Source organism: Falco punctatus (assembly GCF_963210335.1).
Source record: "Falco punctatus genome assembly, chromosome: 7".
NCBI lineage: Eukaryota > Metazoa > Chordata > Aves > Falconiformes > Falconidae > Falco > Falco punctatus.
Genome location: NC_137587.1, coordinates 67,811,615 through 67,839,248, shown reverse-complemented (window position 1 = coordinate 67,839,248; position 27,634 = coordinate 67,811,615). Strand labels below are relative to the sequence as shown.

At 36.8% G+C, this 27,634-nt stretch overlaps 2 protein-coding genes across 4 annotated transcripts; one reads left to right on the top strand and one right to left on the bottom strand.

Annotated features, from left to right (window-relative positions):
• Nucleotides 1-775: 775 nt before the first annotated feature.
• Nucleotides 776-15,672, top strand: LCTL (lactase like; the record flags this gene model as incomplete). The annotated part of the gene is made up of 13 exons (XM_080396361.1): nucleotides 776-968; nucleotides 5,934-6,106; nucleotides 7,617-7,742; nucleotides 7,930-8,067; nucleotides 8,363-8,491; nucleotides 9,027-9,122; nucleotides 9,788-9,842; nucleotides 9,930-10,091; nucleotides 10,805-11,079; nucleotides 11,434-11,560; nucleotides 12,011-12,238; nucleotides 12,749-12,812; nucleotides 14,074-15,672. 13 exons carry the CDS (start codon nucleotides 776-778, stop codon nucleotides 14,219-14,221), a joined length of 1,914 nt encoding a protein of 637 aa, XP_080252487.1. The 3' UTR covers nucleotides 14,222-15,672.
• A 129-nt stretch (nucleotides 15,673-15,801) lies between these two features.
• ZWILCH (zwilch kinetochore protein) lies at nucleotides 15,802-27,631 on the bottom strand. 3 transcript variants are annotated; one of them, XM_080396964.1, is made up of 18 exons: nucleotides 27,227-27,631; nucleotides 26,972-27,023; nucleotides 25,692-25,787; nucleotides 25,465-25,583; nucleotides 24,589-24,785; nucleotides 24,017-24,096; nucleotides 23,556-23,711; nucleotides 23,243-23,314; nucleotides 22,806-22,899; nucleotides 21,887-21,942; nucleotides 20,602-20,704; nucleotides 19,444-19,523; nucleotides 19,069-19,225; nucleotides 18,024-18,052; nucleotides 17,489-17,625; nucleotides 17,101-17,196; nucleotides 16,893-17,011; nucleotides 15,802-16,202 (listed from the first exon to the last, which is right to left on the bottom strand). In XM_080396964.1, the coding sequence occupies exons 1-18, from the start codon at nucleotides 27,277-27,279 to the stop codon at nucleotides 16,111-16,113; spliced, it is 1,788 nt and encodes a 595-aa protein (XP_080253090.1). In that variant the 5' UTR covers nucleotides 27,280-27,631; the 3' UTR covers nucleotides 15,802-16,110. The 3 variants fall into 3 exon arrangements, with proteins under 3 accessions (XP_080253090.1, XP_080253092.1, XP_080253091.1); XM_080396966.1 differs by having other exon boundaries at nucleotides 27,448-27,602; XM_080396965.1 differs by lacking the exons at nucleotides 26,972-27,023; nucleotides 27,227-27,631 and having other exon boundaries at nucleotides 25,684-25,789.
• Nucleotides 27,632-27,634: the final 3 nt, after the last annotated feature.

Sequence of the window (27,634 nt, the reverse complement as noted above, 5' to 3'; positions counted from 1 at the left end):
TAATAAAACTTTTCCAAGATGAAACGGGAGGAAAAAATGACCAAGCTGTAGCAATGTAAATATCTCATGATATTTTTTTTTTTTTAATTTTTGTAAATTTGGGCTTTTATGCAGGAAACCGGGAAACAGCATCACGGAAAAGATTGTGTTCAGAGAAGAAAACGCATGTAAGCACAACTTAGAGTGGAACAGTATCATGCTTCTAGCAGCCCATGTTAAATGCAGCCTGAAAGAATCATGTTTTCATGGAGACCAAGGGCTTGCTCCTTCTGACCACTGAAGTCAGTACAATTCACCAAATAACTTTAGTGATGCATGAGCTAGTCCCTAAAGCAGCAGACCAGCTTGTATGTATGGCACTGGGCAGAAAGCCAAGAGATCCGAGTTCGTTCCTAGCTTGATACAAACTCCCTGTGTGATTTCTGTCCAATCTACCCAGGCCTCAGCTTCTCCTCTGTAAAGAGGGGTGATCTGTCTTTGTCTGCTTCCACTGTCAGCTCTCTGAATAGTCATAGTCTCTCTCTTGGCACACCAAAGCCTTTGGTTTTGGTATGTTGTTTGGGTGCAATTGTGATTTAACAAGGACAGACTAATGTGCACGCACCCTCAGCCCTCACAACTCTAGCATCATACAGTACTGCAGTGACTCTATACACTGCCCCACTCACTTCTGCAGGAGATAAAGCATGCCAAATGTATAGCAAGTACTTAAAAACGTGCCTTGAACACCAAACTCCTCTGTAGTAGGCTGACCTATGTATACAATACTGCCGTTATGTGTATCATCAATCACAAGGCACATGAGCTGGTTGATTTTCAAGGATCACCTCCTCTGTGCTTGAAAATGGTCCATTCTGATAAGCAGGAAGTCAAGCAAGCATACCAAGAGACCGGCATGGATGACCAAAGAGCTCCTGATGATATTCCCTCTGTAGTTTCAAAGCACTTTTTCACTTCCGAGATCAGAGGTAATATGTTGTTACTTATTTTACACTACCAGGCAACCTTTTTAATGTTAATGCTTTTTCATGAAATTGACCACGAGAGGGCACCAGTACTGCTCAAAAAAAACCCCAAATTAAAAAAGGAGGGGGAAAAAAAAAAAAGAAAAAAATGAGTAGCTAAATAAATAAATGGGAATTCGCTTACAAACAGTATAGCTTCAAAGGCATAGGATAGCAGGTTCTACAGTCACAAGTCACGCCACTCACAGAATGCCCAAGTGTCAGGCAGCTACACGAATGCACTGCAGTGGGGAGAAAATGACTCAACTACCTAGAGCCAACAGAGCTAGTGCTTCTCCTGCTTCCCTGCAAGACTCCCTTTGCTTACAGACCCCCTTCCTTAGGGTGGATAGGCGGAAGGTTCACACATCTTTTTGTATCGGTGTTGTCCACAGCCTCCCCCTGCAGCACCTCTCTCCCACTGCAGGCCTCCCACACAGGAGCAGCCACCTTCACTGCTGCCCTTGGGAGGCTCGCCCCCGCCTCTCGGCAGAGAAAGCCTTTTTGTCCGTCATCAGGTGAGCTGCAATGCCTGAAACCACGTTTTCAGCCCAGCAAGCCCTAGAATGGGTGTGCTCATTTGATAGTCTTTTCAATGCACGCTGTCTTTGAGGGGGGACTGCATGCTAACTCGCAGAACTAAAGAATGAGCAGCTGTAGCTCAAGCTGAACAGCTGACCTCCAGGACTGGGCGAGTTATTTTTTCCACAAAGACATCACCATAAGGAATTCTTCCAGAAACAAGAGAAAAGAAAAAGCATGTTATTTTTCAAGACTGCATCCTAAATATCTGATTCAAAATTATGCCATGTAATAACAAAACGCTTGGCCTCACAAAATCTCCCAGAGATCTCCCTGCCAAATACCATCTAGGATACGGATAACTGCACTGAGAGAAAAAGGTCTACAAATACCCAAATCAAGAGCAAGTGCAATTATGTATGAACGTATAGATCTTTCGCAAAGCTAATTTTGCTTACAAAGGAAAATACCTCATTGCTAAAAGATTCGTACGGTTAAGCTAAACCTTTTCCTGCAGCATTTGCTGTGAATACAAAAGGATTGTTCTTTTTTGTTTTGGCTGTAAGTGAACAAAATGCTGTTTTCAACTAGATGTTTCTCCGAGTTTTTGTGACAGTTGGATTAATTCTGCGCAATTATTCTGTGAAAGTAAATTTATTCTGAACGCCCTAGTAAATTTCTGGCAGTTCAGAGGAATCTCGCATTTGGGACACATCCATTGCAAAGAACACCAGGTAAGTCAGAAATTGGGGAAAATGAAAATAAATCTATAACCAGGGTAGAAGGTAACACAGCTGCTAGAGAACAAGAGAGTCAAAAGATTGCTTTACAGTACCAGCCTTACAGCCTAAACTTGATGAACCTTTTTGCACTATTTGAATAGCTGTGTCTTCTACTGTATTTGTAAAGGTATGTGCCAGAAAAATGGAGCAATAAAGAGTTCCAAAAAGTATGTATTAATTTGAAAAGTAATTGATAGAATATTCCACAGAGAATGGTGCATAAAATAATACTGTTCTTCAATACAGGTATAAAATTGTTTGCTTAAAAACTTGTTTCTTGTGTTTGAGCAATTCTTGAAGTACTGAAACTATTTCTAATACAGTTATCAAGCTAAAGAGAAAAAAAAATACTGATTTTGATTCAACTGTTATTCCTAGCTCCAAGTGAGTTACCCAAAATAAAAATCAGATAGTTACAAATGTCTAAAATGATAATAAACACCCTAAAATGTTATTAAAGCTATGCTCGAACTTTGGAACAGAAATACCAACACCCCTGCAAAAGCATAGTCCTCCTATGCCCATAGGGTTAATGCCTCTGCTATAGAAACCAACGATACACCTCGCAAAAAATTTTTCTGTGCTCCTTGCTTCTTTTCATATGACTGTCAGTTATTGCTAACAAGAATACAAAGGGCAACTCTAAAAATAAACTGATTTATTGACTATGCTGAAGAGCTAGATATGACTGGCAGTGCCTAAATTAAAATCACATGTATTTGCAACCTTCTATATTCAAAATACAAACTTATTTAGACCCTGTGGATCTTTTAAATGGTTGTAGTCTGCTCTCTTCCCCCTCGCCCCTTGCAATCTAAATGTTCACATTAGAAATAGAGGTAAAGATTCTTTTAATCCAAGGCTAAAGGCTTTTGATGTTGAAGTAGATACATTTTCCCAAACCAGCTGTGCAGTTCCTGTGTTAATTAGGAGATATGGAAAGCTCTTTAACAAGCGCAGAAAAACGAGAGGTCTGTGAGGTCATACATTTATTACATGCTCTGAAAAGTGATTCCTTTGCCTTTTTGTTTTAGCCAAACTTGTTTTTTCATTTTGATCATGAACCAACCTGCAAGCCACACAGGTATTACACAGCCTGGTTGGATCTGGTATCACAGATCACAAGAGGCTTGACCTACAGTCCAGGGAAGTCAGGGCAAAGATTCCCATCAGGCTTTGGCACAGATCCTAACTTTTTATGTGCAGGAGACAGATGCTACAAAGTCATGGTAAAAAGCAAGTCAGAAATAAATTGCTGCTTAGTTCTGTTTAGCCAGTCTCTCCCTTTACTGACATCTCCTAACAGAAAAGGTGAAGAAGCACACAGCAGGCTCACCCATGGGTCACCTCATTCCGAAGGTGGTTTTTCCACCCTCATTCTGTCATTTGCCCCAGGGCTGTGCAAGAGGAGCTGATGAGAAGAGATGCTGTGTACAAAGCAGTTCCCTTCTTGCATGTTGCACAAAGACTGCAGCAAGGCTGGTTTCATAGAGGCAGGCACGGATGTGGTGTTTTCAGACCTTCATTTACCTGCTCTTGGGATCCCTAAGACTATGAAATGCTGTGTCTCACTGGCTTAGAGTACATGTGCAATCCTGTAATGCCAGTTTCCTTTTAAAAGCTTTGGATCTATTTTTTCTTTCTTACAATGCTCCAGTGCAAAATATGATTATTTTTAATGTTATTTGTTCTACTTCTCCTCACCCTTAACCCCATCTTCAAATTCACCAACAGAGGCTCAGGAATGTAAAATACATCCTTTGGGAAAATAGTGCCGTTCTACAAAGCCCTTCTGAAACTTTATTTTAAATGGTTGCAATTGGTCATCCCACCAAGAGTTCAACCTGATTCAGCAGTTAAAATCTTAAATTGATGCTGTAACTGGATAAAAGGGATATCATCAAGATAAAAGTTGCAATTATGAAAACTGCAACAACTGCAAGTACTAATTTTCTTTTTCAACTTCCACAAGGTTTGTTTCCATTACACATTTAGGTGACAAAATGCTAGCAGCATATGCACTTTTATTTCTTGCTCCCACTCACAACCACTGTTTGCAGGGTTGTAGTTATTGACACTGGTGGGACAGTCTGAAATCCAGAACAAAACAGCTACCAACAAAGAGACGTTTAGAATATAGTAAAGATAAGTAACATTATGGAAAATATGCAGGTAGCACATCTAATAGTTGTAAGCATGCATTTCATCCATTTTCATCACCCTGCCAGAAGCTTACCTGCATCTTCCACTTTGCGCAAGCACTGCTTTTAGCCTTCAATGAAAATTGTACCTATTCAGTGTAAAAAATAAGCTTTTCCCTTTTGATCACCCTAAGCCTACTTTGTAGAGCCGCAATACTTGACAATGCTCTTCTATTTTATCAGGTGGGAACTTACAGAGAACAGTTTGCAGTGATGAAATTAACAGCGATGAAGACTTACATTTTGAGAATATGGTGTATGCTTGTGCCGATAATACAGCTGAATTCAGCTGAGGATTTCCAGTGGACAAAGAATAATCCAGGCTCTTTCTATTATGGCACTTTTCCAGCTGGTACTTTTGAACTACACTTGATGGCGGGTTTTATAATGCTCTAGACCTGTGTGTGTGTGTGCACAAGCAAGCTACCAAAAGGTTTTCCTTGTTCTTTCACTGAAATGACAGAAACAGATTCAGACTCTTGCAGAATACACACTTAATATCACCTTCTGCACCTAGCTCTGGAAATACAGGGATTCGCATAACCCTGCATTTCATATAGTCACTTAAAACAGTAATCTCAAGAATAAATGCTAATAGATTAATACTTCAAATCCAGATCTCCCTTTCCTGTCTGTGATTAAGATGCATGGTATAACAAAAATCACAGCTGAGAACTCTTCTCCTTTTTCATATATTATCTACCACTACTGAAGAACTATAAACTAAAAATATCCTTTGTTATGCAGATGCAGCTAACTTAAGAATGAACATGAGTTTGTTCATCACATTGGGTTTGTTTCAAGCTGTTTAGTACTATCTAATTCACCCTTCAGTACTGCTTTATGAAACCCTGTCCTTTCTTCAACATATGTTTATACTCACACATTTCATTCAACCAAAATCAAAACTAAAAAGATACAGGCACTGATTTGTTTTCATGCTCAAGTTAAGTGGCTTATGAAATGTATTAATTGTGTCCTTTTGTATAATACTAGGGAAGTAATCCAGAATCTTTCTATATATTTTACATAACAGCTAAACTTTTAAATGTTAAAAACCCCAGAAAAACTAGCAAGCAGAAATTATGTCAGAACCTTATTTTTTTCTTACAGTGAGACACTTCTGCCACACTGTCCATGCCTCCTCACTGCAAAATTATAGTAACAAGGTTTAATATATGAAAGAATTAGACTTTTTTTTCAGTGCCTCAGAAAAGGATACCTTTAGCCTAGACCACATTTTCAGACAGTCTCTTTATACACACCGATACAGTCTGACATAGAAAACATTGGCCTCTTGTTCAGTAGGTATTCAATCATGCTCATTTCACACCAAGCTATGCAGCTGTAAAGGTGTTATCAATTACTTTCTCATATGAAAATTTAGTACGAATGCAGGAAACTTTAAATCGTAACTCACTTATTTTTACTTTTAGGTTTTTTATGGGGTGTTGGAAGTTCTGCATACCAGACTGAAGGGGCTTGGGACAAGGATGGGAAAGGACCAAGTATCTGGGATGCTTTTACTCACAAGAAAGGGAAAACATTTAGAAACGAAACAGGAGATTCAGCATGTGATAGCTACTACAAAGTTAAGGTATTGTTAAAGAGGAACTATCCCTCTAGAAACATTCGTTTTCATGATTTCATGATACTGATTTCCCATTTTGAAATAACAGCAAAGGTGAAATACTTCAGTTGCTCTATAGGCTCATTTAAGTTAGGAAGCCAAGGGATGATATTTTCAATTAGTTTAGTAAAATTTTTTTCCTAATAATCCTATAGAATCAATAATACCACAGTACTTCCCAAATATGTCTCAGTTTTTCCAGATTATTGTGTCCAAAGAAATATTCTAAATTTTGTGGGAAGTTCAAATGCTTAGTTAGAACAACAATGAACACATCTGAGCTTTGAATAAAATTAACATTTGTGTGTGTGTGTTCGAGCAGCTTGAAAGGGTTTCTATGTAATAGACTAAATACTAAAGAATAGTAAGACCATTAGGGGCTTTAAAATTCGGTCTGAATGTTTTCCATTTTTCTGAATGGATAACAAATAAATAATCAATAAAGCTCTATTAGCAATATGTTTCAAAGATTAAAACTGTAAAAAACAATTTCAGAATTACTGTCCTGGAGGAAAGAGATACACAGCAAGAGGAATCCAAATGACTGTGATAAGCCAATATTACATAATTGGAATTTCAACTAACTTGATAAAAGTCATATTCCACTGAGGGTTTTGCACATAATGAAATCCCAGGGAGAACCAGAGGTCTCAGCAAGAACCAAGAAGAAAGAAACTAATTATGCCTTACTATCCTAAAATGGGAGATTTCATTTGATCTCTCTCAAACAAGTAAAAGCTTGAAAGAACAGCTTAATAAAAACCCACAGAGAGGCTGGAACTCTGACGCTCACTGGGCTGTTGCATCAAAAGAGATTGACACAATGATCACAGGGGCTGTTTTTCAGAGAGGATTCAGACATAAATGATAGCATTTCAACATTTACTTGCTACTGTGGGCTTGTATTTTGAGATACTTTCTAAAATTTGCTTGTGTGTGTTCGGTTACATGATCCTTTTTATATAAAAACACTCCTCTGTTTGCTTTCATCATCATAATTCTCTTTGCATTGGCTCATACCATCAATTTCTAATTTAATTTAATATTGAAGATATACTATTACTTCGAAAAAGAACATGTATTTGCACCGAATATTTTTGTTTGTGCTAACTCCAGTATGAGACAGTAAACAATAGCCTGCATAATCATGTTTTTGTGCCTAAGCTGAAATGTTTGAGGCCAAGATTTAAAGGTTTGTATTATTTTTAAAACATACACATCACAAATTCTTACGTAATTGTGTTGCAGAACACCTCAACACATTTTTCTGTCCTCTATTTGATGGTGAAAATGTTCAGCTTCCATAGTTGTTAACACAAATATTACAGGACTTCTTTGGAGTCAAGAAGAAACATACAAGAAAAAGGAAGAATACAGGTAGAAAAAGCCATCATCTCAACACAAATGCAAAAAATAACTGATGGAATCCTTATTCTGCTCAGACTTCAGATATGTTAATTGGATTTTCTTTTCACAGGATGATATTCAGTTACTGAAGGAGCTGAAAGTTAATCACTACCTATTCTCTATTTCATGGCCTCGGATTATGCCCACTGGCATCAAAAGTAAGCATAACAATTTCACCATATTCTTACCGGTATTAGTAGGCAAGTAATTTTACTCATGAGTATACCATAGCTGTTCAATGTTACTTTTAAATAGATTTCTCTTTGTCTGCAGACCAAAGTTTAACTATCACACATCCATTACAGCACAACCATCACTGTAATGTAAAATTCCTTGGCTAAAATTTTCAGATTTCTGTTCTTCCAGTTATTTGAAAAACCTAGGTAACCTCTTGTCTATGCATTTCATCAGCAGAGCAACTGAATGAAAAAGGAATACAGTTCTACAATGATATAATTAATAGTCTTCTGGAAAACAATATTATCCCTATCGTGAGCCTCTACCACTGGGATCTTCCACAGGTTGGACAACATTTAAATTAGTGAAATCTCTAATACAAATGCTTCTGATAGGAAAGGAAGTTTATTTCTAAGTTTAAGGACTATGCGTACTTTAGAAAAATGTTTAAAGATGTCTGTATGCTTTTAAATGCACTTATTTTTTATCCATTTGCATTTTATATATACTGTAGTTCATATACATTGAAGTTTTGAAAAAAATCTTCTGAGCTACTGAAATATAAATAACAGTCTTTGTTAATAAGAAATGTTATTTTTTAAATAACATTATTGATTCTTGAAATTCTTATTTATGAAGGTTCTCCAAGACAAGTATGGTGGCTGGCAAAATATAAGCATGGTAAATTATTTTAATGATTACGCAAATCTGTGTTTTGAGAAGTTTGGCGATCGCGTGAAACATTGGATTACTTTTAGTAATCCTTGGGTAAGTCATCAATGCTTTCCTTCCAATCGCTCCCATTACACAGTCCTGTTCCCAATATTCTGTGAAAGTGACACTACAGAAAAGCAAGTTAAAAATTGGAAAGGGAACGGGGAAGGGAGAGACTTATTCCATTAGTCTTTGTGCCCAAAAAGTCTCAGTGGCCAGATTCTGCACATGGACGGAGTTTTAATCAATGAAATTCCAGTGAAATGTTGAAAAATCAGTAGCTGGAGAGGAGAGAGGCACAGAAATCAGAGCCGCAGTTATAACTTGCCCTTTGTGCATTTCATCAGGGAACAGCAAACTGGCAAGTCAGCCCACTAACTAGTCGCCAACAAGCCACAGCATATTATCAACCAAGCAGTGGGGTAGTAGATGCAAACCAAGGGGAGGGAAAGGAAAAAGGGGATTGGAGAGGACAGAGAGATTGAGACGCAGACAGACTGTGCAGAAGAGCACAGGACCTAAGCCCATAGGATGACAGCAAATTCACTACCTCTGCTGTTCTGAGAATAACGACTCTGTGTATTTGTAGGCAGTTGCTGAAAAGGGTTATGAAACAGGAGAACATGCACCAGGACTGAAGCTCGGTGGATGTGGAGCATACAAAGCAGCACACCATATAATTAAAGTAAAACTAAAATTGTGCTTTAAAGTATGTGTAAATTAAGAATTTTTAGCAGACTGATAGTTATTTTGATTCTTTAAATGGAAATACAGTTTTGCAATGATGCAATTTCCAAATAGCACATCGAAATTACCACCTGACTTTAAGCCCCCCATGCATATTCAAGGTAGTTGATGTGACACTGTTGCAACAACTTAAGATTTTTCTTTACAACTTAAGTGTCTTTTACAGTATGTTTCAAACTGGTTGAATAAGAAAATATCTGGGTTACTCTAGAAACAAGGAGTAAAATACTGACCTGCTGAAAGGACTTGAATTTTCTGTGTGACTTCAGTAAAGCTAGCTCTCATAAAAATAAACTTTCATTTGCCCGAATAAATTAGGCAAAGACACCCAAAGACTGGAGACATTGGACAGGACACTATACTGAATGCTGTGTGTTATCTTCATGGAGACCTCCTGGAATTTAGGAAGGGAATCTTGCTTTAATGCTTTTTTGACATCTTATATGAAATAAGTTTTTCACAATATACATAAAAGAAATTACGTGATATTTTCAGGAACACCTTAGGGTAAAAACTGCTCTTGATTTTCACTAGCTTTCTATGCTGACCATGGCATAACAGAGTAAAATGTGCATATGATTTATTTTTTCTTTTAACTTACAGACTCACGCAAAGGTATGGCACTCTTACAATAACACATGGCGTAGTGAGCAGCAAGGTAATAAGGATTCATTCTGTGATTATGCTTCTATTAAGGGCTTAAAGATTATGCATAAACTGCAGAATTATCACTTTGTGTTTTAAGGTATGGTTGGAATTTCCCTAACTAGTGGTTGGGGTGAACCTGTTGATCCACATAGCCAAACAGATAGAGACGCTGCTGAAAGATACATACAGTTTCATTTGGGATGGTTTGCAAATCCAATTTACAGAGGAGACTATCCAGAAGTTATGAAGAATTATGTAGGTAAGCCCCAGTAACCGACTAGAACTTGAATAAATTACACACAGCATATCACAACAGAATACCCCTTGACCAATGTGTCATTTAGTCAGGTATGAGGACATCGGTGAGACAAGGCTAAGCAGCCCATGGGCCAGCCACATCTCCTGACCAGTCCGGGGAACACACTAGAACTGAAAAGCAAGGCTGCTGTTGAGCCCAAATGTTGCACATTTCAGCGCTCCACACTTCAAAGCAAGCAACTACCTCACTTTTCAGTCACAGTTTTTAGTGGCCTAACCAAGCCAGGGAGAGAGTTGGTAAATATTTTTCTGGATTTTTCACCTAAGGACAAGGAACCAGCAGTTTCTCATCTGTAAAGCTTGCCTTTCTACAGGGCTCCACTATCTTTGTTTCACAGAATGAAGAAGACAGGCAATGTACCCAGCAGCAAAGCGCCTGTGTTCTTGTCATGTTATATTTCCAATCATTCTGTTGACATTTACCATGCTCTTTGGAAAAAAACACACTTTAATTCACTGTCTTCTCCATGTATTGCACCCAACTTCTCCAAACCAAAAGGACAAAAGATTATTTAATCTTAAAAAAAGCAATCAAACTAAACAGACCCTCTACACTAACACTAAGCTCAGGAAAAACGTATTTATTGCTGGTGAGGTAAAGAAAACAAATTTCTGTGCTCCTCAGAAGTATGTTTCCTATAATTATTTTGATAGGTAGGAAGAGTGCCCAGCAGGGCCTGGGGACATCAAGATTACCAACTTTCTCAGTGCAAGAGAAAACCTATATTAAAGGCACATCGGATTTCCTGGGAATAGGTCATTTTACAACTCGTTATGTTCTACAGAAGAGCTTTCCCTTTCTACAAGTGTCCAGTTACCACACTGACCGTGATTTGGCTGAACTGGTGGACCCAAAATGGCCAGCTACAGGATCTAAATGGTTATATTCTGTGCCTTGGGGATTCAGAAGATTACTCAATTTCATTAAGGTGATTACAGAGTAAATCTTTAAAAGAAAGCAATAACGCCTGGTTACAGACAGAAGCTGCAGGAGCATTTTAGATTTTCAACAGCTTTACCTATATTTATGTCTTGTCATACTGGGAAGTTTCTTTGCCAAAAAACCCCACCCTAATTTCACTTCAGAAAACTACAGAATTCAGTAATTTTAAAATAAAAACCATAGCTAACTTAAATTCCTAGTTACACATTCTTCTTACTACAGGTAACTGTAAGTAAGCCTAGTAAATGGCTTTTAATGCATTTTACTAAGAATCTCATGTTCTGTCAAAATAAGATGACTTTGTTTATATGACACTGTCTAAACATATCTTTGCTTGCAGACACAGTATGGGAACCCTCTCATTTATGTGACAGAGAATGGAGTTTCTGAGAAGGCACAGCATACTCAACTGTGCGATGAATGGCGGATGGAGTATCTGAAAGGATATATTAATGAAATACTGAAAGGTAATTTTAAAAACATCTTTTCAGTGCATAAGCTTTTTGAGCATTTTCACCTTCTGGTTATTTTTTTGCTCTTGTATTTGACATCATAGAGAAATATTCACAGATCAAATAAGATGGCAAACTAGACTGATAAGTTTTCACAAGAATGACAATCTAGCCAAACATACTGATGCTAATAAACAGAGTAACCTACATGAGATTTAATACTGTAATAGATCATTGGTTTCCACTATCAGAATGGAGAAATTGCACCTTATTACAGTTCTTACAGAGCTCTAGTGCCTCTAAGCTAAAGATAACATTTTCAAATAATCTAAATTACTTTATACTTGCCATTCCCCCCCACTCCCATCTCTTTCTGGTATAAAAGAAAACACCTACAGAACCATATTTTAAGGATGATGAACACAGGCAACAAGTTTAACAGAATAATCTGTGTTCTGTTTACAGCTCTAAAGGATGGTGTTAATATCAAAGGCTATACTGCCTGGTCACTGCTGGATAAATTTGAATGGAACAAAGGCTTCTCTGAAAGATTTGGATTTTATCACATTGATTTTGAAAACAAGAACAAACCACGATACCCAAAGGCATCCGTTGAATATTATAAAAAGATTATCAGTGCAAATGGATTCCCAAATCCAAGACAGGTGACGTCAATTGCTAATTTTTTTCTTTGATATATGGGCAAATATCACATTGAATTCCATGAAACAACTTGCAGGAATACAGTACATGAAATGACACTTCGGTTCTGTGAATTAGGGATGTGTTAAATGCACAGGCCGAGAAGAGACAGAGAAAGTGGAAACAGCCTCAATCACTGTTTCTAAAGCATTTCATGAACTCTAACTGGACTTAAGAGATGCGATCAAAAATTTTGAAACATAAGTTACCAGTGCTCTGCCAGATTTCTAGGCAGAAAGTTACACATACGTGCTACCTTACTGGAAAATTATATGGAATATATTACGTGCTTTGAAAAATTCTATTAAACAATTAACTATTAGACATATATTGCAATAAAAATCACAAAGATACAGAGAAACTTTCAGAAAATCATGTGTTAATGGAATAAAATAGTTTTGCAGCAATTGTAGTGGATAAATGTTCAAGGACAGAGAAGAAGCTGCTTTGAACGAGACAGAATGTTAGAGTTTAATAGAACTGCTATGTCAACCTTCTCAGGTGGAAAATTGGTATCGGAAGGCCATGGACACTTGCTCTATCGCACACCAACTCCTTGCTACAGGTAATGATGTGTCTTCTGTTTTATAAAAGCATATTATGTAACTTTCAGATTTAAAATTTCTCTGGAATACTAAATTAGCAGGTCCTAAAAGGTATTTTCTCCCTGAAAATACAACAGTTTTCAAGTACAACAAGCCTCTAACCAAAATTTCTTTATTTACTCTCTCCAACTAAAATCGCTGTACCTAAACAGATCAACTTTGGATGTTAATGGAATCCACAAACTCGAAGAGTCACTATTTAAGATTAAGACTAGGGATGGCAGCATTGTCCTTAAAATAATGAAAGTGCTAAAAGCTCTTCCAAACAGAAAACAAACCCAGACAAATCAAAACAACCATGCAGATAACAAAATCTCTAAATGTTTGACTGCTACATAAAATAGAACTATAAAAAAAAATGGATTAAGTACTAGCCTAAGGTAGTGTTAAGCCACATTTCTGCTCTTTCATACTCCTGGTAACAAAGCTAATACCAGCACGACTTAGAGCAGCTGCTCAAGAATACTTAATACAGCAGACTTTCCCTGCAGTTTCCACAGTGCCAAGCTAATCCATCTCACTTAAGACCTCCCCAGTGTAATTCAGGACTTTTCATTAATTCCTGAACTAGAAGAATAGTCTACCACAATGGTTTTCTGAAACTTTTAAGAAAGATGAAGTATTATAAAGCCTCATGAGAAGGATGAGATAAATTCCACATGGTAGAAAAACGTCAAGTCATCCTAATTTTATCCTACTTGGCCTCAACTGCCGAGTTACATGTTCTAAGTAAATTAATTGTGTTTACTGAACTGTTTGAGGCTTATCTGTGGAGTAAAATTCTACAAAATAAAACTCATTTAGTTTTTCAAAGAGCTACAAGACAATCATAAAAAGTCTGAAGTGCTTCCCAAGGATTTCTCTTTGACAATTTTCTTTTCTACCCTTCCCTTGGGGTGGAAGGAAGAAAAATCAAAGGAACAGTAGAATACTGCTAATGAACTGAAGCCAATTCATAGTAAGCACAGTTTCTGTAGCCCTTCGAGCACTGACATATCTTCAAAAAAATAAAATAAAAAAAAAAAGGGGGGGGTGCGGGGGGAGAGGGAACTGTCATGGATTTGCTCCAGCTTTTGCAGACCTACAGAATTTTCTTTGTTTTGTTTGCTATTTACGCCAATGTCAACATTTAACAGAAGAATTTTTGCCATAAACGTTCAAAAACATCCTTTATCTATGGAAACTCTAAGTTCACAATTACCATACTCCAGAAGATTAAACTTCTTACGTATTACTCATTTCTCAAATTTTAGATTCCCTGATTACTCACATGGAAATGGTGACAGAGATTGTTCTTCCTACAGTTTTCATGCTCTGCATACTCATCAGTATTGTCCTACTAATATTCTACCTTCGAAATCATAGTTAAAATTGCACGCCTACACACATCTTCATTTTGCATAATAAATAAAATGCAACTGTGATTATATCTGTTAGTTTACCACAGATGCCTTTTTATACCATTGTGAAGAAATACTACTTCACTTATCCATTTAAGTTTTTTCTATTCAATTCTCAAAAATATAATTTGTTAAAACCAAAACCTAAAGTACATTTTCTTTCTGCATTACTTTCTACTAATTTTTAGTAGTAGATTTTGTTTCTTCTTATTTTTTAAACTACTATACACTTTGTTCACTAGGAAAATAGTTAACTAAGATTAAAGTGATTCAAATCCTGACAGTAGAAATTTCAAGTAACTAAAAGCCGCTTGCAAATTCTGATTTCAATCTGTTCATCAATACTTTTAATTAGCATGTAACTGCTATTTGAAGACAGACAGACACATAATTTTAAAATTGAAAAGCATTTAAATATTCCAAGAGCACTGTTCAAACATTAGTTTGTCATGCACGTCTAAAAGCTAGGATAATATATACCTTACTATTTATGCGTGGAAAAGAACTATTTGAAGTGATTAATTGAAGGCAACAATTGTTCAAATTTGAACTAATGACTCCTGTCTCTCTAGTTTTGTTTCGAGGGAACTAGGTTTACCTCATACGACTTTATAATATATTACAGACAGAAGTGTATTATAAGTAATCCAAGCCCTTCCAAAAGTAATAGTCCCCTCAAATTCACTTCTGCTGCGGGTAGGAACAAGTTAAGTACATGATTATAAAAAAATTATTCCAGAACATGGCCATCTGGCTATATCTGTCCTTCTGTTTGCTTGCAATTATTTCTCTAAAGCAAACCACCAAGTTTCCTATTTAGCTTGCACTGTATTTTCACACTGCATGTGCATATACTGAATGCAGAGCAGCAGCACATAAATCCAAGAAAGGAACTTGTTCTTAGCTTCTCTTCAAAGGCTAACTACTAAACTGATATTAAGATATAATACTAGGAAAGGGATAAGAAATAAGATACACTGGCGAGAAACCAGAAATTATATAAATTTACAGTTTTTTAAAAGCACCAATATTGGCATTTTCCTTATTCTTATCAAGAATAGTTTCTTTTACACAAAACATATCTGTCTCCAATTATTTCATCAGCATATAATGAACTATGTAATTGTTTAGAATTACACCACCAAAATGTTACATACGCTATCTAATCAACGTAAGAACATACACATCTCTCATCCCCATGTATTAAAATGATTATGCCCGGCCACTTATACTGACTTTTGTTTTCCAAAAAATGATGCAAAAGTATACAAAGACAACATTTCTAAAATAATTACTTTGTATGAAGGAAAAAAATTAATTTGAAGAGGAAAGAGAAGTATATCCAAGAATACTCCAAAATATAAATACAAGGACAAAGAAAATCAAACTGTAAGAAGTTCAAAATGCCCTGCACGAACACTTCCCAAATATATCTGGATGATGAAATGTCACTTGACACCAGGAAAACATGACAATATTGCTTGTTTTGTTAAGATAATTCACACTTTGAACAGTGTCTGATTGCATTCTTAATGAATAAAAATAAAACTTTAAACCCCAAAGTGCAGAACTTTATTGAATGATTGTAAATATATGAACAAAAATATCTACTGTATTTTCAGGATAATTATACTGTACAGTTATAATTGCACAACCTTTATAAACAAACTAGGTGCGTACGGATGAACTATGGCTATGTATGTTACACTTCAAGCATACTAAAGCAAGTAACTCTTTTTAAAAGATACATTGCTCTTCCAGTCACAGGGTGTTTCTAAATATACTGTTGGGACACAGACAATACTGAACCTTCCCCTTTACTGTACCTTTCAAGTGCCTGCCTGCAGAGTAACATGCATTATGTGAAATGCACCTGACTGCACTTAGCCATTGTAATAAAATACATTTTTTCTTCACTGCTTTCTTTAACCGTGGAATCAGAAAAGAGACCTGCATAGACAAAAGGAAAAGATATGATGAGCCACTCTTCTTAGAAAGAGAAATTGCAGTGATTAGTTCACACAGCAGCTTCAAGAACTGGTTTCAAAACTTCAGGTTTACTGTAAGTAGCACTTCATTACAAAAACTAAGAATGACAGGAAAGCTTTACTAAAGCATTACCCTGTATCAAACCTCACCTCAAAAAGGCAAATTATTTCTATACCAGTCTATATGTTTAATTCTTCCCCCTTCTCATGCTTTTTCACTTGTTCTACATTTGATTGCAGCAAGGCATGGCTTCTCTCTTTAGCACCTGCTTGCTTCTCTGACTAGAGACCAACATTCAAAACCAGGTAAATTTCTCTTCAAACCCATTCTCAGATACACTGGCAAAGATTTTAGAAATAAGTTGTAAGTCAGCATAAAGAATGCTTAATCATATTGTATTTGGAACTATTCCAACATTTTAACGTTAAAAACAACTCAGCAAAGGTGAGAAGGCAGAAAGTCACCACTTTCTGAAAATTTTTTAGTCTCTAAATACCATCTCACCCTTTTGTTAAAAGGCAAAACATCATTTCTCTTTTGCTGAAAAGTGTAAGTACGAAAACATTTAGACCCACCAAAACCCAGTATAAAAAATGAATTTATTTGAAGCATGTACTTTCACTATTTCATTTCACTACAAATATTCCTCACCTGTATTGTTTGATAGCTTATGTTCAGCTGGAGGATTAGTACTAACTTGCCATGTTGTTCTAACCTTCTGCAGTCCATGCCCACTACTTATGTCCACCTTCCATACTTCTGGTTGATCACTGAGAGAATAATCAAAAAATGTCAAAACTCAGTCATGTATTCTGTCACACCTGAATTTTAATGCTACAAACATTGAAGTTTCTCTTACTTGCGATAGAATTTCTTGACAAGAGCTGGTCTGATCGGCAGTTGAAATAGATGTTTCTCATTCAGAGGGTTTTCCTTATAATACTTTATGCAAATTCTAGAACAGATATCAACTAGTTACTTTCGTTGGAGAAACATCTGTGCAACACTGCATAAACCTTGTGCAAAATTAGCTATACTCTCTGATTTCAGGATTTCCTTTGGTTTACAGATTTTAGTCACAGAGCAAAATTTAGCAGGAAGATATAATTGCTGCTTCTCCAGTCTCATTATCATCAACATTAAGCAGGGCTGCTTATTTTTTTTTAAGAGAGTTTCTTTACAACTGTCAAAAAGAATCTATTTGGTTTTGTCATTTAAAGAGCAAGAAGTAAAAAAGCAGTAATTACTGTGTCAAAGGGAAGAGGTTCTCATGTTTAAACTCAAGTAAGACTGTACAGCTGACCATTATTTCCAGCATATGGTGAAGCTTTTGAACACGATGAACTTGTTCTTGTAGATCTACTGATGTGGAAATGAAGTAATCCTGCAACAGCAAACAGCTTCTGCTCTTAACTGGACACTCAATTTCTACAGACACACAACACATCCTCAGTATACTGAAATAATTTTCCTGTTTCTTTTGAGAAGCTCGAATTTTAAGAATGGCCCAGCAAACTCAGAACAAAGTTCCATGCTATCAAAGTACAGGCAAAGGTTCACTGCCTTGCCTGACAATGACCCATACCAGATACCCAGGAAACAATATACAAATAAGGCAACAACATAATGACATTTCTGCAGTATATTGTTTCATCCTTACGATTTGCAATTCAGTTTCTCAGCTTATAGGAATGATATGACTCGCATCCCACCATCAGCTAGGTGTGCTCTACTTTATACTACTTTCAGAGTTAAAAAAAAAATAAAAATAAAGCATCTCACCAAGTAGGTTAATGTTGCAAGTTCCTGGCCTGTAAAATGAACAGGGGCAGGGGGAAAATATTAAAATTTACTATATAGCATCAGATGAAATATAAGCAACTTTCAGGTAATCAAACAGGGAATTCTACCAAAGAAAAGCACAATGTCACTAGGACTGTGATACGATTTATTGACATGATTACTCAATCAAAACAAGAAAACACCTGTAAAGTGGCATGGCTGTATAGGCATTATTTTATTTACCACCAAGGCTGCGCAATGAAGAAACCCACCACATACTTGGAGACAACCACCCTCCTTGGGACATAGATTTACAAATAGTGAAAATAAAAAAGCAAATGAAACCAAGAATGAAAACAGGATGAAAAGCAAAAAAGAAATGAAGACATGAAGAGACAAGTGATGCAGGTAACAACAATGATAAACCACAAACCCCTCGCACAGATTAAAAAAAATAATAATATGAAAGCTGTAACACTGAAAACAAAGCCACGTTTTCAAGAGAAAAGACATGTAATTTACAAAAAGCTTTCCACCCTAGCTTTTGTTTCCAATATTATATATATAAGAATAATTAAAAATATCATTCTAAATACTACAGACTGTACAGACACAGCTATTACAAATAAATACCCTCACCTCATTTCCTTTTAACCCATGTAGACCATAAAGGAAAAGACAGAAAGAACAAGAGAGTGCTATTTTTTCACCTACAGCAAACAGATAAGGAAACAAAACAATCCACAGTTATATAAATCTGATATTTATTTTATCTGAAGGTCAACTTAAAGGTTTTTTCAAATTGAAAAAGAAATACTGTTATGCAAGCTATAGTTATTTTGAAACAAAGTAATTCAACAAAAGTAATTTTTTTTAATTTCAAAACTATATACAACTTAGAAGTATAATTACTAAGGAGGCTGGAAACAGCACTTCAGCAGATGGGAGCAGAAGTGAGATCCAGGTTACCAAAACCTTCATTGTTTCCTGCATGAAATAACATGATTAGAGATTTGAAAGAAAAGGTAACAGCTATCAGGCTTACCGACGAAAAAATTGACATAATCCTTCTTCACCTTATCCAAACCAATCTCCAGGAGCATTTGAACTGGAGTGATGCCATCGAGGGAAATGACCTCCATCTTTCCATGATAAGACTGCTGAATCAATTTACTTAGCAAACTGCTACTCCCTTGATGAATCTAAAAATTAGAAAAGTTTTCTTGTGGTGTTAACTGTGTACAAAACATCATAAACATTGTTTAGAAGTACAACACCATGGAAACCGAGGCAAACTCTGATATGTGAGAGTTATTTACAAAACAATAAACACAGAAACGAGGAGCAGTTAAGTGACAAGCTATATTCTACTTCAAACAACTCAAAATTTTAACATATATTGTGAAGTACAAATACGTACCCACGGCTGTATCTCACCATGTTCCAGGGATTTTATGATCAGTGTGAAACAATCTATCAACTCTTGATAGGAACTGACACCTTAAGAAAAAAGATGCAGTATTTTATTTATCAGTCCAGGCTCTCTGTCTAGCTGTTAAGTCAGTAACAATAGGGCAACACATACTTGCAAGAACAAACCCCCTCATTTAAAGAGCGATAGCTGAAATGAGAGATTGCATGGCTTTTTGTTAAGTTTTTCATATCATGATTGTAAAAAGGGTTACTCTAAAGAAACAATGATCAAGAGACCACTGAACTGCACTTGACTGTTGAAGAACAGCACAGGGCAGAAGCAGATTGTCATGTAACACATTTTGGCTACATTCTTCCTATATACATTGAAGCTCGGCACATTTCATAAATTTAACTGAACATCTATCTAGAATATGAACTATTAGTGTCCATTTATCCAACTAACTGCTTCCTAAGCAAGAAAAAAACCTTCAACATTGTGCAGCTAACACTGCCTTTATGCAGGACACACCGCTGCAATCACAGTACATTTTCGCTATCTACAACTAAAAGAAAATGAAAAAACAATTGTAGCTATCTACAGCTAAACACAACAGTGGTCACACTAGTAGAAATGCAAGGGATTTAAAAGTTGCATAACTCCACCCCTCAAACAGAAAGAAGTTGTTCCAAATTCTGGAACAGCTTAACAAAAGTTAATTAGCAATCTGAAAATAAATTCATAAAAATATATTTTACTGAAGGATTGTGAGAGGTATTACAAAAATTATAAAGGTTCTGTCCAGCTTTATCAACTTAAAAATCGTCCTTCAGATCTAGAAACACAAACATTTGATAAAGTTTTCAGTCTTAGAGCAGATGAGTACTACCGACTCTTTATTACCTTTTACAATAAAATGAAATATAGTATCCCCTGCTAGATGCTGGGCTACCTTTATATGTTGTAAGGAAGTATATCATCTTACAATTCTAAAACTAGCTCTTTTAGAAAAAGCCTGTTGATAATTTTCTGAAGAGCTGACCAGTCCTTAAAACTCAGAGAAATTTATATTCATTTCACAGTGAAAGCAGTACAGTATAGTAGATACACAGAACAGAAGAATTAAAGTAAAACATATGAGGCAAAACCCCACAATACACTTACTTCTCATTTTGCACCATAATTGTTCAGCAAAATCCAGGTCTTCTCGCTCACTGAAGACTGATTTTATTGAACTGTCCACTGCAGCTGTGTCACATTTGATTTTCTGAAAGTATTTGTCTTAAGTAAAAAAGGATGCCTAAGATTCAAAGACCTTATGAATTCAAATTTTCTCCAGAGATCAAAACCGGGTACATCACTAATTTTTCTCCTTTTCCAGGGAAACTACCACACAGAAACCACTAGCACACAGTAATTTGGAAGCATATTTTTATTTAAACATGAGACTAATCCTCTTCAGAATGATCACACTGGATCACTGCTAGCTTTGGACCAGGAAGTGAAGCCTGCTATCAGAAAGACTTTCAATCATAGCCAAGTAAAGCTCGACCAGACTGCCTAGCAAAACCCAACTGCTTAGCTCAGGATGGTCCTTTTTGCCTTACAATAGCATGACACACAGTGCCCTGGGACGCCAAAATTCTCAGAACACAAGACTATCTTCCTGTTACCCTGATCCTAAATCCTTCTGGTTTAGCTGATACAGAAATCACTATATTTTTAGCTTATCAACAAAACGCAACTTCCCTCTCAATAGCAAAAAGACTCAAAAGCTTTCCTCGTAGACTGAAAGGGAAAAAGAATCTTAATATAGCTGAAGACATTTTTCTAATTTGTATTTGTCCATTGCTTTAGAATATCATATGGCTTTAGATAAATAGAGCACATATCCAATTGATACTATTAAATTGGCCCCAAATCATTAAATTAGGCAAGAAAAGCAAATTAGCGATAGAACGGAGTAGTGTAAAGATCAGAACTCCTGAAAGAAACTAGGACATCAGGAGACTGATAGCTTTAGGTGATGACAGACGATGGTGTGTGATTGCAGCTGACATAAACAGTTCAATTTGCAAGCTTTTGGTAGCAAAAAAGCAGGGGAATGAAGCAAATCAAAACGGCTCCACGCCACTAAGTTATATAAAAAGTAAGAACAGGCACTGGTAGATCATTCAGATAAAAAAAAAAAGGGGGGGGGAGGTTTTCTGAAGGTAAAAATTACGTGGACTTTCTATTAGAGAATAGTTACGGAATTCCTAATTTTGCCGTAAGGCCTTCTTCCATTATTTTTACACAGCAGAAACAGAAAGCAAGAGATCTTTCTTTCTTTACATCTTTGTCTATTTGTATATATACTTAAATAATATACAAGACAGTCAAAATATGAAACAATTACAGTTATAAGGGAAACAAGCTAACACAGTAATTGGTAGGAAATTGCATATACCTCCATTTCATTCTTTTTCCCAGATATACAATATCCATCCAGCTTCTTCTTTAGATCTAGCAGACAACAAAAATAAATTTCATCGTTATGAAAAAAAAATACCATCAAACCCATTGTATAAATCCCCAGACACATCATAATTAACAAATACACTGACTGGATGGCTAATAGACAAATTTATCCACTTCAGAATTGGTTTTACTGGGTAAGAATAGAGTCTGAAAAGATAATTTCTTAAATATTTTTTATTATAAGCTATAGATTTTCCCCATATACCTTTACTAAATTCTAAGTATTAACTTGTTACATTCCAGTGTGGAAGCAAAAAGGGGTAGTAAGTGGTCTAATAAGTGTCTCTGGTTTTCTTCCATATGTATTTGTCAGAGTTTTAGCCTGTTCTATCTTTTGCCGAAATTTCATCCACATACTAAAAAAATTTACAGTTGTATTTGAAAATCTCTTGGTGCATTCCTACATATGATTCTCTTTTTAGACTTGTGTTCTAGTATCTTAATCTTCTGACAATACACATATTGTTCACAAAGGTATTCAGAAGGAATCAGTAATTCACTTCATTTTAAGATCTCATCAAAGTATTGTTTTCCACCAGCAAAGGGACACTTAGCACATTTAGAAGTTCATATGTGTGCCAGATAAACTTGAAAGATGTATCCAGAAATCTCTCAATTGCTTTTTAAAGATAATTGTGTCATTTTATAAAGAATTACTACTTTTATAAAAGATATTAGGACAAAGAAAAATGACAGAGATGTACTTACCTATTTAACTACTTTGTGTAGGTAGTTATAGCATAGAAATTAACATGTCTAATTCTAATACTTTAAAAACTGTATGTGGAACTTCCTTTTTTTTATTTCTATGAAATGTGACATCCCCCCATGTAACAAGCAGCAATTACCAGTCAGAAATTCCTGTACCAGTTTGACAGCTGAATCGGACTGTAAGGGCTGAGGCCACTCAGTCACACCTGTCTTCAAACCCTCGGCCAAAGCCTAAAGGCAGCATGAAAATCAAAATAACACAAATCAGTTCTTGTTTGAGGTTCCACATGTGTCATACTTCAAGATGTAGTTAACTTCTCCAAGGATCATACAACTCTCTCTGTACAGCTAACCATCAATTTAGAAACTTCTTGAATTTCCTGGCTTTGGTGTTCATGAGTTGTCCTCTTTGTCTTCAAGATTCCTAAAATTGAACTCAAAGTTTATTCTAAAATAAAAGCCTAAAGTTATCTTTGAAACATCTGATAAAGTTTTAAATAAAGCAAATTAACACCAAAAAAATATATCACGATTCCATGTAAATCTGAAATTGGAATTTCTCACTTATACTTACAAGAAGAAACTGCAGTTCCTTATATAGCTGATATACAGGACTTCGGGGGTCCCCGGACTCCAGTGCAATATTCTGAAAGTTCCAGAAGTTTGTGTCAGTTTCAAACTTTCAAAAGCAAGAGTCCTAAAATCTTCATTAGTAAAACTCTCATTAGCATAATTTATGAATTAGCTTAAGAATACATTGTGTTGCTTAAATAAAGAATAATAAACACAAATATCAGAAGTCAAACTTACTTTCTATCCTTTACACTACTCATGATGTAAGCCATGGAAAGAGTTTGGGTTTGTTTGCTTTTTCCTTCTTGACTTACCAGTGTGGCAGCTGAAATTAGCGGGGGTGTCTGCAGAATCTTATCTATAGGATTCCAGGTAATATCAACATATATATTCCTTTCATATCGTACAATTGTGTCCCCTACTGCAGCAGCTCTACTAAGTTCATACTGAACAAAACCTTTTGTCATCACCTAAAATGAACAGATTAAATAAATTAAAAAAACCACCAAAAAATGCCCAAACCACCACAACATCATTTTGTACGCATGCAAAATAATTTTAAAAGCATTTCAAGCACACACACAAAAAGGGCTAGTATCCGACAAATGCATTACAACATAGGGAGTTCAAAAGATACTTCAAACTAATATACTATAGAATCATACGAAAGTGAGTTTCTAAATAGATCTATAAAGCTTCCCAAAACCAGTATCATATACCCAAACCCAGAGTTTTGAAACTTAGATTGGAGACATGACAGACTGTAAAAACCTACATTAGATGTGTGATGGGTCATTTTATGTGCCATTTTGAGCTCTTCCAGGTTTGCAAAATTGGTTTTATTAGATGTAGGACCTAGGAAAGGAAAAAAGTAAGAATCAAAAGAACATTTGACACAATTCAAGTTTGGTGCTTAAAATTAATTCTCAAATACTCCTTTCAGGCAAGTACAACTTGCGTTGCTTTTTAGAAAGCAGGCATTCTTCTTGCATTTGTCCTATTGTTAGTAAGAGCTGGTGTTAACCTATAAATGTTCTATAAGAGTCTGCTTGTGTAAGAAGTTGAATGGCAGCAATTTAAGTTTGCTAAGTTACTGCACCTGAGTGAAGATATCCTGCAGTTACTATTGCATTATGTTAAAAAGTTATCTCCACCACACACCATGGGTTAAAAACATCTTTTCTTTTCTTTATCTTTCTTTCCTACCTCCCTGTTTTTTTTAAAAAAGGACGATAGAGTAGTACCAAGCCAACATCACACAAAGGACAAACATAGCATCGCTACATCAACATTCCTATATTTTTAATCCTTCCTTATGTAATTGTATGTGTAACATTATAAACTTACTATCACATGTAACCATATACAGATTGATCCCTGTGATTTTGTTTCCAGCTTTCAGAGGTTCAGCTCCAAGCCAACAAGTATGTTCAGGATCAGAACCATCACACCTTATCCAGAGGGGAGGGAGCACAACCAGTTCACCTATCTGCAAGTGCGTCATATTTGGATTTTGTGCCATTGTATATAATGAAATCAACTGCCTAGAAATATGAACAGAAAAAAAATATATAAAGATGCCAGCAAGTATAGCTAAATCTATTCCTTACGTAAAGCTTGACTCCTATCTACTATGCTTCATTAGCAGACATCAAATCATTTCACAAAAAGAATGCAGTATTATAATCCTCTGAAGTCACAAAGGAGGAAAAAAAATATCATAACTGAGAATATATTTAATATAAGATTTTAATTTACACTGAAGATTCTGAAGTTATAATTTAATCTTACATTTTAAGCATGTTAGAAGGATAAGGTACTTAAGCAAACTAGTCACCATGTTTTGGTACCATGCCTTGATATTTTATTAAGAACCAAAGATCCCAATCAGCTTTATTTATTTATTTTTTTAACAGAAGCTTTACAAAAACAAGCACTGAAGTCTTAGTAAGCTTTCTTTGCTCGCCTACACCCAGACAGTCCCATTAACCTAATGGGACAGCTCACAAGCACTTTTCCAGTACCTTGACTTTAGCTACTTTGTTAGGAATACTTTTAGCCAGGGGAGACCATTTTGCAGGATGAAAAGTATCTACTCCCTAAAATAATTAGTAATTTAATTTGGGGGGTCTAGAAATAATACAGATTCTCAATATTAGCACGAGAAACAAAAGTTGCAGAAGAAAACTACATCAAAAGGGGAGGAAGACCTTTGACACTTACTTTGCTCTGCTGACAGAAAGAGCCACTGGCCCAGAACTCTCCTTTGGTGAAAGCTCAGAAGCATAAATAGCATGATCAGTTTTTGATTTTTCCATTGGGTCACCTTCTTCATTGTGTCTCTAAGCAAAATGCATAGGTAAGTCAAAAAGTGCAAGGTATGTGAAAATATTTGATGGGAATTCAAAAGTCTAGTTTACACGAAAAAAATTAACAACATACACACTTACTGCTTTCTGCAAAATATATATCATACTTTTTCCATTCCAAAATCCTCTGATGGGACTTTTGTGACTACCACCAATCAAACAGATCTCTACATCAGTCTGAAAAAAAAACCCAAAAGCAAAAACTTTTTAATACACTACATACAAATGCTCCATTTCAGCATTTTTTTACACCAGAAATTGCAAAATTAGTAACTAATTCCACAAACCATTTCCCAACCCTACTGTAACCACTCGTAACTCATAAGGCTTTCTTACTTCAGGAGAACACAGTTGCTGCATGCCAGAGGTGGAATCAAATCAACTGAAAATGCAACAGCTTTCAACTAACCAACACAAAAAATTTAATCTTTAACAGTTTGATTCTTTGAGAAACTGAGGTTTGGTTTGACGCACAAAACTTCAGATAATCCGAGATGTGAGGGATCATTGCTGTCAAGTAGCGACTGCAGTCAACAGATATCCTTGAGATGGAGATTGCTCGTTTAAAGTAACATTAAGTATCAATTGATCATTTCTCTGAATGTCTCATGAGAGCTCTAAGCACTGTTTGGAGACGTTAAATAAATCAAGCCTGTTCGCGATAACGAAGGGATATCAATCTTAGGTTTTTCCATGCACACAGAGAAGTATTGATGCGTGATCCCTCACATCTAGTCTGTTTTTCACATTACTGTACAATTAAACAATCACTTGATTTTATTTCCAAGCTATTATCAAACCTACACAAATCCCAAGATTAACACAACTAAATAGCATTAGAGATTTTCCCGCCATTCCTATGTTCCAAAAGCCACTTGAAGCAACCGCTGTTCTCATACAGTTATCTTACCCCTCATAAAAGTACTTAGACAAAAAGCGTGCCACCAGAGCTGCAAGTGAAGCACAAAGCTCCCCCCCGCCCCGAGTGCAGGCCACAGCCGCGCAGGGGCTGCAGCAGCTCGTTCCGCTCCCACCAGCAGCCGCCCGCGGCAGCCCCACACTCGCTGGTGTACCTGATCATCACAACAGTTACAAACAAGATAACTGTTAACAGGTGCCAAAAATATCAGGTGGAAGGCGGGAATGAGCAGGGAGGTGCAGGCTGGTGCCGGCCCCGGGAGGGCGGCACTCTGGCACCGGGTCTCCTTCCCCCTCCTGAGGCAGACCCAAGGAGGTGTTGCTGAGGTAAATATTCTTTTTTATGCGATATCCCCACACATAATTCAGCTGTCGGTCAATGGCTGCGCATTTTAAACACACACACACAGGTTACGTGACTGTATTTTCACAGATATACTTACCTCGAAGAGATACGGATGTTCAGGGGTGCTTCTCCCCGCTTCTTCATATATTCTAAAAGAAAATAAAACGTTAACGTACATAATATCTTTTCCTCTGCATTCCTCATTAAGCACTAAGCTTAATTGCGTAAACTACACCACCGCAGATCCAGAATCTGTGCCTCGGCAGCTTCCCCACACGCCGGGGCGCCGCTGCCCCAAGCCAGCCCCCTCAGCGTCACGGCAGCCGCCACCCCGCGGCGGGCCCGGACCTACCGGCGCAGCTGCCCGTACAGCGCGGCAGCCGCCCGCCACCGCGCCGCCGCCATCGCCGCCCGCCGCAACTGAACTGCGCGCCTCGCCCGCCCCCCGCCCCTACATCCGGGGCGGGTGCCCGACGGAGACAAAATAATTATTCTTTACTCTCCTAGGACAAATTTTTATTTGTATTTATTCTCTCCGCACGCCTCCTCGTGGAGGAAAAAGAAAAAAATTACCTCAAAAATGTTATAATTTCTGTGAGACTGAGTGACTCGTCACGTTGAATCCCTCCGCCAGAAAGGAGTTCCCCGGTTTGGGAGGCGACTGAGAGCGACAGAGGGGCCGGGAGGGAGAGAGCTGGGCACTGCGCAGCGCGGCGCAGCCGGAGGGGCTCGGCCTAAGGCCGGGGTCCGGAGCCGACCG

Coding starts and splice junctions, on each gene's coding strand:
- ZWILCH (XM_080396964.1), bottom strand. CDS start 27,279: ATGGCGGCGGCGCGGTGGCGGGCGGCTGCCGCGCTGTACGGGCAGCTG. Junction 24,786..25,464: donor CTTTCTGTCAGCAGAGCAAA/GTAAGTGTCAAA, acceptor TCATATTTCTAG/GCAGTTGATTTCATTATATA. Junction 19,226..19,443: donor ATGGTGAGATACAGCCGTGG/GTACGTATTTGT, acceptor TCTAATTTTTAG/ATTCATCAAGGGAGTAGCAG.